The sequence below is a fragment of the Osmerus mordax genome, chromosome 18 (genome assembly GCF_038355195.1).
Source record: "Osmerus mordax isolate fOsmMor3 chromosome 18, fOsmMor3.pri, whole genome shotgun sequence".
In the NCBI taxonomy this organism is placed as follows: domain Eukaryota; kingdom Metazoa; phylum Chordata; class Actinopteri; order Osmeriformes; family Osmeridae; genus Osmerus; species Osmerus mordax.
This window is the reverse complement of record NC_090067.1, coordinates 5,146,813-5,161,414: the sequence shown is the minus strand read 5'-3', so window position 1 is coordinate 5,161,414 and position 14,602 is coordinate 5,146,813. Positions and strand designations below refer to the sequence as shown.

The window sequence follows — 14,602 nt, the reverse complement described above, 5'->3', positions numbered from 1 at the left end:
GGGAGAGAGAGACAAAAAGAGACAATAGGGGCAACAGGCGAGAAGGAACGTGACACTACGTGTCACAAGTGGGGCCCACAAATCAACCTTTCACTCAACCGTGCAAGGCCAAGGCCTTGACTGAGACACACTGCGCTGCACAAACGTCACCTGCAATTTACAGTACTTGCTTGAAGGGCAACTGCAGCACTGGCAACAATCTAGGCCCTATGGTTTCATCCAAACCAACCACATGGTTCTTCAGATATTTCAAGTTGAATCATTGTTTCCAGTGTTGTGGGAAGTGTTGGAGTACACAAGTTTAATCCGTAAAGAATTCACATCTCATTCAAACATTCACGTTCACATAATCTTCTGTTGTCACATACTGTAGTTGTAATTATACATACACTTATAGCCTTTTTGTGCAACTTGATGTTAATAATAAAAGACCCAAAAATATATACATTAACTTCAAGTGCGTATTTGTTTGGGCTTGATTGGATTGACGTGTTGGAGTAAAAATAAAAAATAAATACTGTCATTAGCATTGCTAACAATTAAATAATTAAGAACAAAAACTTAAAGTCCATTTTAAAAGTTGGCTACATTATCCGATGTCTAGATGATCGGCATGGAAAGCCAAATGCTTAACCTTATCAGCCGTTAAGACTGAAATGGCTTCTTCTATTCAACAGCACCTTCAAATAGACGTTTTTGTTCATGAATATACAAACTGTACGTGAACATATGCACTGAATGTATTTGAAGCAAAGTTTTCCATCTTGTTTCATGTTGGATTTATCTGTATTGTTAATGGCTGCAGTGCTAAGGCTGGACCTAAACAAATGTGGTTTGGATTCTCAGAGGGCTGCTATTAATAGACTGTCAGTCTTTTGGCAGAGGATAGATGATACTTACAGAGAGAGAGAGAGGGGCTATAAGAACAGACACAGAGCAAGGCAGGGAAGAGAATGTTTCAGGATGTTTTATTTCAAGTCCATCCAGTTTGATTCTATTACATTCTAAACCCTAGCCAGATCTCTGACAGGTAACCAGGATCCATAGTGATACTGTGGTCCAAAATGTACTGATGTGTTCTTGTAGAATTCAAGGGGTTTTCCCATAAACTAGAAATAATAACTATGGTTGCTAATCATTAGAAAACTGATGCTGTTGGCAGTTTTTTGTAGCTATGGCAAAGTTTGTCTCATGATTTGGTTTCACATTATGAATCTGATGATTGTTCATTCCAAGAAAGATTCAGTGTTCAACAGACTTTTTTTCGTCATGGAGATCCATATGCTCAACCCATTCTCATTCCCAAGTCAAATACCAACGCTTTATGCTATATGGGAGTCCATTGGTTTCAGAAGCACACACATTCCAGGTGATTTAGTCGAGGCAAAATTAAATTCCTCGGCTGATTATTGCTCAAGTCTTTTTTATGGACTATCCGCTTGGAAAAACAAAGGACTTGCAGGTGCAGGAAAAGCATTCCTTTCTCATCTCATTGAAAAGGGAGTCATGTTTCTCGCTTTCTCCGTATTCTATTCCTGTTGCGGTCGTGTCACAGAGCCAGATGGAAAGCTGGTGTTCCACCTCTTAGGGCTCCAAACCAAACATCTGGTTGGCCAATGGTCTCTCAAGCCCAGCGTGTCAGATAGAGCATAGTAGGCCCACTATCCACCCCACGGCCACCAGTGACCCAAACCATCCGCCTGGCCTGTAAAGAACACCACATGCCTGTGTGCCACTGTGGCACAGGTACTAACGGTTCTGTTATTAGCAAGATTTAGAGAGGGAGCTATATTTGATGAGTGGACTTGGTTTGAAGAGTGAGCTAGGAGGGAAGGATAAACTAGGTCTGAAGAATGGAGCCAAGTTAGGGTTAGGAATTGCTACGGGGGAGATTAGAGAACGTGTTAAGTTCAAGGTTGGATTGTTCTGACGTACCGAGCTAGGAGAATGAAAGGAATGTTCAGTTATTAGTCAGTAAAAGCTCCTGTGCTATGGATTAATCAAGGGCTCAAACTTTGATCTCCTAACAGACTCAACAACTTGTAGGAAATGGGGGGGATGCACAATACAAACCAGTTAACAACACGTACACACACACGCACAATAATAGAAGTTGAGGTGGGAAAAGTGTATGTCTGTGTGTATGCTTGTGTGTGTGTGTGCGTGCACGTGTGTGTGTGTGTGTGTGTGTGTGTGTGTGTGTGTGCGTCCGTGCGTGCTTGTGTGTGTATGCTGGTGTGTGTTCGGTGCTTGTCAGGACCCGAGACCCAAATCTCTGTGTCCTCATACAAAGTGTTTAAGGGCTTTCAACGGTTTGGGTTTGTAATGTAGATACCTAATTTCACCCAAATCCCACAACTTAAACCAAAGACAGAACAAAAACAGGATTATAATTTCTTATAGCTAATTTTGGCCGCAAAGATTAGCATGTGACAGGCAATGATGCATGTTTTCATTAGCTTTGATTGTTGGTCCGAGCTAAGGGCCATTAGAGCTAAGCTGGACCTCTCTGTCCTCTCTCTCTCTTTCAATGCCTCACACTCTCTCACAGGGATTGTAGTTTCTTGTTGCTAATTTGGGCCGCACACATTATCGTGTGACAGGCAATGATGCATGTTTTCATTAACTGTTAGTCAAGCCCAAGGGCCATCAAAGCTGAACTAGCCCTCCTGCTCTGTTTACCCGGACACTATCTCCCTGTCTCTCTGTCTCCCTCTGCACACCACCTGCCAGGGTCCACAAAAAGCAAATGATTCAAATTCTGAGGTCAGAAACTAGTCTAAACAGAGTGATGTCAATGCTCACAACGACATACCTCCCAACCACACACAAGGAAATATCCTCCAATGACTCACAACATATGTTTGGGTAACCGTACTTTGTGGCTAACCACCATTGTATGTTGTAGATTGGTAGGTGTAATGGTGTTATTTGAAGGGATGTATGGCCTGCAGATAACTTCTATCTGGGGGTGGGGTGGTGAAGGTGGGGGTAGGACGGTCCCAGAGCCTCTGGCCTGGAGGCCTGGTTGTTCTCCTGAAGGATTGGTGGAATTTTGATGTAATGGCACGCTTCTGCTTCTCTATGTTTGTGTGCGTATGTGTGTTTTGTGTATGTGTGTGGTTAACCCATTTCACTGGGAAACATCAAGCTGTCTCAGTGTAGATTGTGTAACCTTTGACACGGTTTTTAAACCGTCAATACAAAAGGGGACCAGTTGGGTCTTGTTGTACAGAGAATTCTAGAGCTACCCCCCTCCCTACCCATGCCCCCTCCTTTATCTCATGTGTGATATTTCCCTGTGTATGTGTGTGTGTGTGTGTGTATCTGAGTGTGTGGGATATTTCCCCCTTTCCTGAATCAGAAGCGCAGGGAGCGGACACAGATATGGTCTTTCACCAATGCATTTGTCCAGTATTCCGGCAGTGGTGAGTACATGAGTTAATGGCTACCAGGGTCAGACTGCAGGAGCAGCGCATGATGAAACCTGAGAGGTTCAGGTTGGGGGATGGGTGGAGAGCAGCCGGTAGTGAAAATGGAGAAAAGATAGACCGGGGGGTGTTTATTTTACATGATGAGTTACAGCCTCTATATCCAGCTGGATGAGAGGGTCTGACTGGCATCTGAGATTTTGATGAGTCGTGTATGTGGGGAGGTAGGGGGGGGGGGGGGGGGGGGGGGGTATGTAGCGCGATTGTGGAATTATTAATACAAACTGATGACATGCTTGAGGGTGTTAAGGATCAGCCTAAATCCTGTAGATATTTGTTTTCTACCCATGGAAAGCACCGCAAGTTCCACACACCAAAAGTTGCACACACAAGTGTTTGTGTGTGCGTGCGAGAGAGAGAACACGACAGAGACGTCTCCTTACACGTGTGGGAGCACATACAAAAAACAAACAGACGTCATAATAATTTAGGACTCTTTAAACACAACCGGAAGCACTAAATCTCTTCAGACAGCCGGCCGAAGCCTCCCCAAGTAAAACGATGCACCCTCCCCGTAAAGAGTTAAGGAGTGGGGTTCCCTGCGAAGGAGGCGTCTGCAGCGTACGACTGGGCGGGGCTGAGGGGAGTTTTCCTCTATGTGCGTGTATGCTGGAGGAGTCAGCTGGCCGAAGTGTGTGTTTGGAAGCGACAACGTGAGAGACAACAGCGAGAGTTTGGTAATAGTTTGAGATTTGGACAGTGGCGTGCTTCAGATAAACCGACAGACAAGCGATTTTTTTGGTCAGTGTTCCAGATTCTGGTGTCCCGGTCCTGTGTAGACTGTTGGATTTCGAGGTAGGTAGAACGGAGACGTGTGTTTGCAAAAAAAACGTTTGAATCGTGATTTTACCTACTAAGTTGTTTATTCGTGGTTAATGTTGCATTCGAAATCTTTTGGTGATTGACACATCTTACCGAGGGCAGTGTAGCGGAAAGAGGAGGAAGGGGGAGAAAAAGAGATGGTTATGGACAGAGGGGGTCGATAGTCTACTCCGTAGAGCAGACGTCATACCCCCCGGCTATCTAGTGACTCTCCACAATACCTGAGAGATACATGTGAGATTTGCTTTGGCAGGAATCTCGCATGTATTATCGGTTCATGACACAGGGAATCGCACAACATAGGTCAATTATAGGCACCCTTCTGTTTTCATCACCAGTACTCAAAGATTGGTTACTCGTGGGTATTGCATCAGGAGCCTCCTCCCCGGTCTGCGTGTTTATGACAGCAGGCCTAAGTTTACTGTCTGTGTTGCTTTCCTATCATAAAGGTCCATTACCTCTTACATAATGTATTCCCTCTCTGCACTCCGGTAGACTTCCTGCCAGCCCACCGTGTGCGGGTGCGTACCGCTCTGGAACGCTGACACAGAAATGCACTGTGCAGAACAGATGTCTTGAGTGTTCTCTGTCTGCCCGAATACTGCTCTGATAGTTGCATCCTCGGTCAGCCATATCAACCCAGCAGCCAAAACCGCGTGCACTCTTTTGAATGGCAGTTGGAACTTTTGTACTTGACCTATTTCTAAGCTGGATGACATGGTGACTATTACAAGGGAACCCTGGATGGCTTTGGTCTCTCTCTCTCTCTCTCTCTCTCTCTCTCTCTCTCTCTCTCTCTCTCCCCCCCCCACTCTCTCTCTCTCTCCCCCCCCCACTCTCTCTCTCTCTCTCCCCCACTCTCGCTCTCTCTCTCTCCCCCACTCTCTCAGTAGCTTGACCAGGAAGTCAGTGCCACTGGCATGACCCTTAGCTCAATGCTGGCTCAGCTTGGTTCATAATTACCAACTGGAGGTTTAGAAAAATAGCCGCTTCACACGAGTAAGTCAAATAACACACACACCAGTGACATTATTAACACACACACAAGTGACATTATTAACGCACACACCAGTGACATTATTAAGTTGTTCTCGGCCTAGCCAACTCTGGTTCTTTCTAAATGACCAGTAAAACGGTAATTGCTCTGTCTCTGCAGGCGGAAGCACAAATGTCAGCAAATGTCAACTGCTTTGAGTCCACAGCTTTGGTTTCAACACAGCAACATGGCTATTAGATGTACATAGGATGCCCCCTGCAATGTGCCCTTTCAGACGGTAATGTGATTGTTGTAAATGCATACAGCAACAGTACACTGTAGAGCTCTGATTAAACAGTAATTCTGTTCTGGATGCTAGCCATTCCTTTTCTTGATTTGCACGCGCACCCTCATTTGTGTTTGGATGAGGGACTGAGATGGAGAGAGAAACAGAGATGAAGAAGGGGAGAGAGATAGAGAGAGAGAGAGAGAGAGAGAGAGGGAGGCCGAGGTCAAATAGGGAGGAGGGGGGGGGGGGGCGGGAGAGGTTGGCGGTAAAAAATGCGACTGGCAGCGAGGCGGGCAGTTGGCCGGGCCAAACTGACCTGGTTAGGGAGGCTGATGGTCAGGACCACCCCTGGCCGCCCCAGAGCAGAAAGAGGCCACCCAGCCACATCACCCTGGCCTGACCCACGTCCCTGGTGCCCAGGCTGGACCGGGCGAAACGCCAGGCCCAGCAGGAGGGAGGGAGAGAGGGAGCAGAATGAGGGAGCAGAAGGATGGAGGAGTGAGAGCGAATGATGGAGAGGTAAAAGGTGACAGCATAGACATTTGGGGACCGAGGTCAAAATGATGGTTGGGTCCAAAAGACCCTCTCTACTAGAATGTTAAATTCGATGGAGCTGAAATCACATCTTTAGTATTTGGCAAGACTTGTGCTCAAATATGAAAGAAAAAATCTGTCAGTGAAATAATCTATTCCCTCCATCAGCATTTGGTATGCAACATTTGCCAACATGAATTCCACTAAAGAACAAAATGTATTAATGTGACATGTACAGAAATTGGGCTCCACTAGGATTTTCTGAAACCAGTCCAATCATGTCGAAGCCAAATTCCACATACCCGGTGTCTTCATTTCAGTTTCTAGATAGAGAAAGGGTGCATGTGTGCCTGTGCTTGTTCGTGTGTGTGTATGCAACTGTGCTTGTTCGTGTATTAGTGTGTGTGTGTATGCACATGCAACTGTGCTGGTTCGTGTGTGTACATGCATATGTCTGTGTGCATGTTCTCTCCGGGTGCCGGATCAAAATGTTCCAGGACTGAACCCAAAACATTAGCCGGGTGTCTGGACTCCCCCGGCCCACTCCCACCATCGCCTCTCCCTCCCTCTCCTCCCCCCCCTTCCCCCTCACCGTCTGGCAGAATGGGACGTTTCAGACAAGGCATTAGAATGCAGAGCCTGGTTCAAACTGAACCCTGCTTCAAACTTTTTCACAAGGGATGCACAGATATATCTCCCTGTTTCGTCAGCCCTCTCTCTCTCCTCAGACATGCTCTCTCTCCTGTCCTCTCTCCCCAGTCCTCTCTCTCTCTTTCTCTCTCTCTCCCCATGAGCCATGTTGTAGTCAGTGTGAGCTAGATGGCACAATTTAGTTTGTCCTCTCATATTTACATTTTCCAAAATCCCCCTATAGAAAGCCATGAGTTCCTGTAGGTGAGGGCAGACACTCCTGCAGGAGAACCTAGGCACTCGTAAGACCCCTGCCGAGACAGAAGTACCCGGGGACCAGATCGAGAGAGGAAACTGAAGGTGATCAAGATGCGAAGCTTCTGTCAGCAGCCCTATCTATCACACTGCATGTCAAATGCTGTTCGTTAGAGCAGACGCTTTCATCCCAAGCGACGTACAAATGGCGCGTAACGGAAAGCCCAGCAGAAAAAGTGCATGGTTCTGACCGGTGTCTCTGGAGGTCAGAGTCCAGGAAGGGTCTGTAACAGTCTCTTCCATGCGCAGGTGTCCTGGAAGCAAGGACTGGATGGACACCATGGCCTTAGCAGGATGTCCTGACTACTTCCTTCTCCACCCCAATTACCAGGTAATGACCTCTGTGAGTGTGTAGTGTAGTGTCCACCCCCCCCACACGCACACACACACACACACTCTTTTTCTTCTTTATCGGCTGTCAGTCACAGCTCTGTGATCGCTCTTGTGTGATGCGTGTTAGCGGGCCTGCCTGATGTAACCATGGCTTTGCTCAAGCTGGCGTGTGCATTTATGTGTGTGTGTGTGTGTATGTGCGCAGTTCATAAGAGTGCTATATTTAAGCCCTCTACAGCCAGGTTGGACATGGTCCAACTGGACCATAGCTCACCGTTCTTAACAAAGCCATCTTATGTTGGCTAGCTGGCTAGCTGGTAGCTGGCCCACTCCAGCAGAGTCAATGAGGCCTCTGTGACTGAACCTGGCTTCTCTCAAGCCTCTCTCTTAAGTCTGACCCATCTTGACCCCTCTAAATTAGCTGCCAAAGCAAGAGTGGCTAAAAATAGCACACAGGAAAAGAAACAACAAAAACAAAGTTCAAGCACAACACTCCCCCCTCCTTCCCCCCAGCGGCAGCTCTCTGGTATGCCGGGCCTCTGAGCGTGGCGCAATGTTGTGACGGTGGCGCCGATTGTGTGACTGGGAGCCATGACTCCCTCCTTCGTCTGTCCATTGTGTTGATAGTGTGCTGTAAGCTCCTGGTAGAGAGCTGGCTCTTAGGGTGAGGTATGCAGGCCGTGGCTGGGCCCACAGATAGGCCAGGCTAGACCCTCTATAACCCTGGTCTGTGTTCTGGAGCTCCACTATTTGGTTTGGAAGGAATTGTTCATTGGACTCCGACAACCCCACTTTTTCTGTATGTGTGTTTGTGTGTGTGTAGTCAGACAACTGGCATGTTCGTTATATAAATATCACGATAACAAACACACACACGTACTTTGTCTTATTGGGCTGTGACTGCAGGATTGGTGTGTATATTCGAGGCAGAGCAACGTCTTTCCTGCTGACTTGCGTAACTTCATGAAGTGCAAATCTACAGGCATGTTCAGAGATTCTGGACTACATTCCAAGGCTGTCTCAAAGAAGGATGTGTGTGTGTGTTTGCGTGTGGAATTTGGAATGTAAGACACATATGTCTTGGTTTTAGCGGTGATGGTCCAGTGCAGTTATTTCTTACATTTACATTTACATTTAGTCATTTATCAGACGCTCTTATCCAGAGCGACTTACAGTAAGTACAGGGACATTCCCCCCCGAGGCAAGTAGGGTGAAGTGCCTTTCCCAAGGACACAACATCATTTGGTTGGCATAGCCAGGAATTGAACTAGAAACCTTCTGATTACTAGCCCGATTCCCTAACCGCTCAGCCATCTGACTTCTTAATATGTATGTGCACGTGTGTGTGTGTGTGTGTGTGAGATTTTCAGTAATCTCAGTCCAGAGTGCTTCAGTACATCTGAGAAGGGAAGTGTGTGTGTTTTTTTCTTTTCATAAAAATATGTATGAAATATTTATTATAGCCTATATAATATAAATCTAACCTGACCATTATAAGTATCATTAGCTCCCGTAGACTTTGGCCTCCTCTCTTATTAAAGGGATGTGCTCTGGCTGAGCATGTTCTTCCAGGTCAAAGGTTAGCCCTTTAATCTCCTCATCATGACAGGCAGGCAGGCTTAATCCCGGCCAGAAGGAGCTGCTGCTGAAGTCCAGAGGGGGAGAGAGAGTTTAAAGAATTTCACCAACCGCAGTAAGGTTCTCATAGCCAATGAATGAGAATCAGTGATCTGATTTGCCAATTTGATCTGCTAGTGAACGATGCATTTTTAGGATCGGGAGTTTGTCCCGACAATAAGACCTTACCAGGGGGAAAAAAAACCTCAGTCACTGTTTTCAAGCAGCTGTACAGTATTGTGTTGTACGACAACATCACGGACCTTCCTCTCTACACTGTGAAGATGTGTTGAGGTGTATAGTTAGGTGTAGGGTTTAGAATAGTGTGTCTGAGGCTTCCTTAGTTCCAGCTCATCCATAGCACATCCCCTTGTGGTCTAGCTTTCCCTGGAAAACCCTTGGCCACTGGTTCTCAGAGCTGTAAATCTTTCTCCGGGCGTTTATGGATGTTTTCGGAGCGCCTTGGGGAGTGATGTGTGTGTGTGTGCATGTGTGTGTACGCGCGTTTGTGCATGCGTATGCGGTGGGACCTCTGGCAGCGAACAGTTCCAGGAAGCTGTGCTTCCGCGTTCTCCGTTTTCCTGGAAAAATGGAGAGTGAAAATGTTGGTTCTTTCTTTTTCTTCTTCTCCTCCTTTTTTTGGTTTTGGCACTGAGGCTGCTTCAAATTAGGGAATGTGTGAGGAAGACTGGGTGTGTACGTGTCACTGTGCCCGTGTGTGTATAAGAAAGACATTTTCATGTGCACATATGTGCGAGTACATTTTAGCATGTGTGTTTGTGTAGTGTGGATGTCTATCTGTCTGTCTGTCTGTCTGTCTGTCTGTCTGTCTGTCTATCTGTCTGTCTGTCTGTCTGTCTGTCTGTCTATCTGTCTATCTGTCTATCTGTCTGTCTGACTGCCTGTCTGTCGTGCGTTCTTGAATTTCCTGGAAAAAAACCCCAACAGAATGAAAGACTGATATGGAAAATCAGATGACTAGTCTACTTATTTCCTATATACCCCTCTCTCACAGGAAACTGTTGACCGGGCTTCTCCACACAGACCCAAGGATCTGATTGGCCCAGCATTTCAACGTACCACTCACCGCAACTCCCCTCACCAAGGTACTCCACTCCTCTCCTCCCCTCTTTTCTCCCCTCCCTCCCTCCCTCTCCTCTCCTCCGCTTCTCTCTATAATTTGGTCAGACGTGGTTTATCTGTGCTGTTCTTATCATTTGTGCATCTGATCTAAATGGACAATAATTTATAACCTGGAATGGCTTTAAATCCACATATTTTCATGGCCTGATAAATGGAAGAAAATATGGTCCTGGAAGATACACACAAATTTTTATGATGCTGTCCATTCTAGAGCTCTAATGGTGATCTACCAGGAACTCTCCTAATATGACTCCATAGGGAGAAGCTCTATTATATACTGGACCAAATATCCTGGTGCACACACTCCTCTTCCTCTCTTCCCAGAACCTCTTTTTTTCTTGTCCCCTTTCCTACCCCATCTTTCTCTCTCCACTTGTTTTTAGATGTAGTTCTTTCTCCTGTGTTTTGTCTCTCTTTCTCTCTCCCCGTCTTTCTCCCTACCCCCCCCCCCCCCCCTCTCTCTCTCTCTCTCTCTCTCTCTCTCTCTCTCTCTCTCTCTCTCTCTCTCTCTCTCTCTCTCTCTCTCTCTCTCTCTCTCTCTCTCTCTCTCTCAGGTTACAGACGGAGGGTCTTGATGTTTATTCTCCTCGTAGGTCTTTTCTCCTCGTCTCACTGCTGAAAGATTCCCAGAAATCCAAACGTAACCCGGCACGACCCTGGGAATTCTGGGGGAATCGTGCCCGACCGAGGGGTCGTAAATCTGCCGTGTTTAACCTCGCTCCTTTCCCCGGAGCGTGGACAGCTGGTCTCCGTGGTGACTAATGGTCACGGCCGTACGGGTCTTCGTTAAACGGGTTAAGAGGTCGACGAGAGGGTAAATAGGCCTCCAAACCAGACTAATCCTGGGAGTGCTGTACTGTATGTACAGTACAGGTTTCCACAGGCTACCTGTAGTCATGGTAAGGCCAAGTACACCTGTATAGAATGTACTGTAGATTGTGGGTCAAATCTGTAAAGGAGTGGCCTGTTGGATGACGATATAACAAACTGTTTTGTGAGGCCTAGTCTCACAAGTAAAGGGGCCAGAGGCCTTGCGTGGGATTGGTTTTGGATTAGGTATTGCCAGTCGGTCTGTTAGATTGAGTCTGATAGAGGTTTACACTGTTGTTGGTTTGGTTGTTTGAGGTTTGGCTGGTCGGTCTGGCAGGTGAATGTGGTTCTGACTCCGTAGGTACAGTACTGTAGAAGGACGTTTTGCGGCTGTCAAAGTCAAATGGCTTCTCTTTCACGCTGTAGCAAAAATATTATTCACCCACACCTCCGAGTTGATTTAGATACACTCCTATCTCAGATTACGTATCCTGGCTTCTCACTGTGTGTGTGTGTGTGTATATTTAGAACATTTCTGAGCTAAACTCTTCATTGTTGTCAGCGTGAAGTGAAGTGGTCATGTGCCTTATGACGAGGAATGATTTTAGAGGCTTGTTGGTAACATATTTCTGCCTTCCTCTCCTCTCCTGGGGCCAGTGAGGAGATCGTGAATGTCTGGAATGTAAATACTCATTCGTTACGACCCACTGGAATAACAAGAACCATCATCTGATCCCTCTCTCTTTTTTTCCTTTATCTTTCTTCTGTCTTTCTGTTTTCCTCCCTTTCTTTCTCTCTACCCCCATTTTTCGTTTCTTTCATCTTCCTCGTTCAGCCTGCCCTGCCCTGTGTGAAGCCTCTACACCACCTGACCCGCTGTCCCAGCTTGTCCTCTGTGTGTCACAGACACCCCCCCCCCCTCTGTGTGCACCTTGTATGTGTGGGATGCAGGCTAGTTGCTGTGTGTGTATGCTTGTTGGGTATTCAAACCTCGATGTTGTTGCTTGGTACATAGCCATGTCTGTATGGTCAGCTAGCCGACGGGCAGTATACATACAGTATGTAGAACAACACTTAGTGTTTGAGTGCGCGCATGTGTTTCTGTGGTCCTCACTCTCCAACCTTTTCCTTTGATGTGTCTCTGTGTGTCTTTGTCTCTGTGTGTGTGTGTGTGTGTGTGTGTGTGTGTGTGAATCTCTGTGTGTGTTGGCTGTTCTCCTTTCTTCACGCCACCATGTACCATGTACGGTGAGCTGAGTGTTCCACAGGCTGTCTAATGAGGAATGTCAGGAATTCTCTGTGGCGGGTGGAACACACATGGTCAGGACCGGTGCACACACACACACAGCCTATTTAAAAAACCTGTTTCAGACTAATAATAGCAGTGGATCTATAGAGAGGGACTATGCATATCGTCCTACTGTTCCCTGGGAGACACTGTAGCCCTCTGGCACCACCAGGAACACTGCTGAAATGTGTGGTGCTTCTTCTGTTAGCCTGGCACCTAGTGGTCAAGTCAAGCACTGCATCTTGTGATCATGTGTTTCCAATTGCAACTAACTCCATGGACTCTCTCTCTCACCCACTCTCTCTCTCCCTTTCCTTCCCTTTCTCCCCCCCTCTCTCCCCCCCTCTCTCCCCCCCTCTCTCTGTCTCTATCTCTGTCTCCCTTCCCTCCTGTGTTTGCCCTCTCCTCCCAGAAGATGATGTGGACCTGGAGGCGCTGGTCAACGACATGAGCTCGTCCGCAGAGAGCGTGTACTCGTCCTGCGGCCGGCACGCCGACACGGTCCCGCTCCTGCACAACGGCCACGCGACCCACCACCACCTCCCCCCCGGCCCCCGCGGGGCCCCGCCCCCTCAGCGCCCCGTGCCCCCCTCCTCTCCCCGGGAGAAGCTGCGGCGCTCTCAACCCATGCACATCCAGGCTGTCAGGTAACGCCCCCACCCCCGCGCCCCTCCCCTCCATCCTACAAGACACCGGTTGGAATGGGTGGGAATTCTTTTGGGTGTGTTTTTTTTTTTTTTTTTTAAGTGGTGTGTTTTGCTGCCCCCTGCAGGAGGCTGCAGGAGGAGCAGCTGGTGCGCCCGTCCTCCCTCCCTGCCATCCCCAACCCCTTCCCCGAACTCTGCAGCCCCACCGGGTCCCCCATCCTCAGCCCCATCCAGAACTCAGACAACCATGTAGGTACACACCGCCCTGACACACACACACACCTATACCGTACTGACCTCCATACCTGTACTCACACGTTGAGGTTCACGACATTGCAAAACGAGCCTGTGGAGTTCTGTTGTGTGTGTGGTAAGGGAGTTAATAGGGTTTATGTCTGAATAGTATCTCAATCAGCTGACCAGGCTGTGTTGCTCTGGAGTGATGGTTCTGCTGGGCTGTGTGTTGCTCTGGAGTGATGGTTCTGCTGGGCTGTGTGTTGCTCTGGAGTGATGGTTCTGCTGGGCTTTGTGTTGTCTTTGGCTTCCCTCTGCCCTTCCCTCCATCGCACAATAGGTCACCCCGGGTTATCTCACTCCGGGTGTTATTGTTGAAGTGTGCCCATCAGTCTTTCTCACTCTCTCTGTCTAACCCACTCTCTCTCCCTTACACACACACACACACACACACACACACACACACACACACACACACACACACACACACACACACACACACACACACACACACACACACACACACACACACACACACACACACACACACACACACACACACTCACTCACTCACACACGGGATGTTGTGTAAGGAGGTGTGTCTGCAGGATGTTCTCTCCCTGTGTCTCCCTGGGTGTTTGTGAGGGCGGAGTTCCGGAGCGGCCGGGAAAGCGTCTGGGAACGTCTCCGTATCGGAGCACTCTGACCCCCCCCACCCCCCCACCCCCGTCTCCGGACGAAGACGGCCGCCCGCTTCCCGTTCACACGCTTCCACGCCAGGCATGCAGCGTTAGAGCATCGCAGCTATGTGTGTGTGTGTGTGTGTGTGTGTGTGTGGTTAAGCCCAGTCCTTCTTCCCTTTGACAAATTCGATCCCAGAAACGTTCTGTTCTTGTCTATCACACAATGTATCTACTTCTCAGGAGCTGAGCAAAAGATGAACACGCTTGAAGAACAGGAACCACATCTTTCTTGGGTGGACACACGCACACGGCCCCACATAGGCACACACAAAGCTTGTGTACCCACACACACACACACACACACACACAAAGCTTGTGTGTGTGGGCTGACATCAAACTCGCACAAGGGGTGTGTGTGCGTGTGTGTGCGTGTGTGTGTGCGTGCGTGCGCGTGTGTGTGCGCGCTAGCGGATGCGTCATGTCTCTTCTGCAAGCTCTTTTCCACCTCGTGCTTTCTGTCTTTAGAATTCGAAAGTTGATGTTTAGCAACTTTCTCATTCTTTACCCATGGACTGTTTCTCCCACGAACTTCAAAGCTCTCATAGAGCTAATTGTCCCTGTTCTTTCAGTATTTCCACAGTGGTCACTCACTCTTTTTCTTTCTGTCTACACAAACAAAAACACTCACATGTTAGCGCACTGAGTCTCTGATATTGTGATATGTGTTGGTAATGTATTGATAGAATCAGGGTCCGACTGGTTAAATACACTAATTCAGTTCTGCAAGGCA

The 14,602-nt window shown here is 47.8% G+C and overlaps 1 protein-coding gene across 1 annotated transcript; it reads left to right on the top strand.

The window, feature by feature from the left end:
* The first annotated feature begins 4,150 nt into the window (after positions 1 to 4,150).
* On the top strand, positions 4,151 to 14,103 carry LOC136962608 (growth factor receptor-bound protein 10-like). Its single transcript, XM_067256426.1, has 6 exons — positions 4,151 to 4,286; positions 7,307 to 7,388; positions 10,023 to 10,113; positions 12,661 to 12,895; positions 13,021 to 13,144; positions 14,053 to 14,103. Exons 2-6 carry the CDS (start codon positions 7,329 to 7,331, stop codon positions 14,068 to 14,070), a joined length of 528 nt encoding a protein of 175 aa, XP_067112527.1. The 5' UTR covers positions 4,151 to 4,286; positions 7,307 to 7,328; the 3' UTR covers positions 14,071 to 14,103.
* Positions 14,104 to 14,602: the final 499 nt, after the last annotated feature.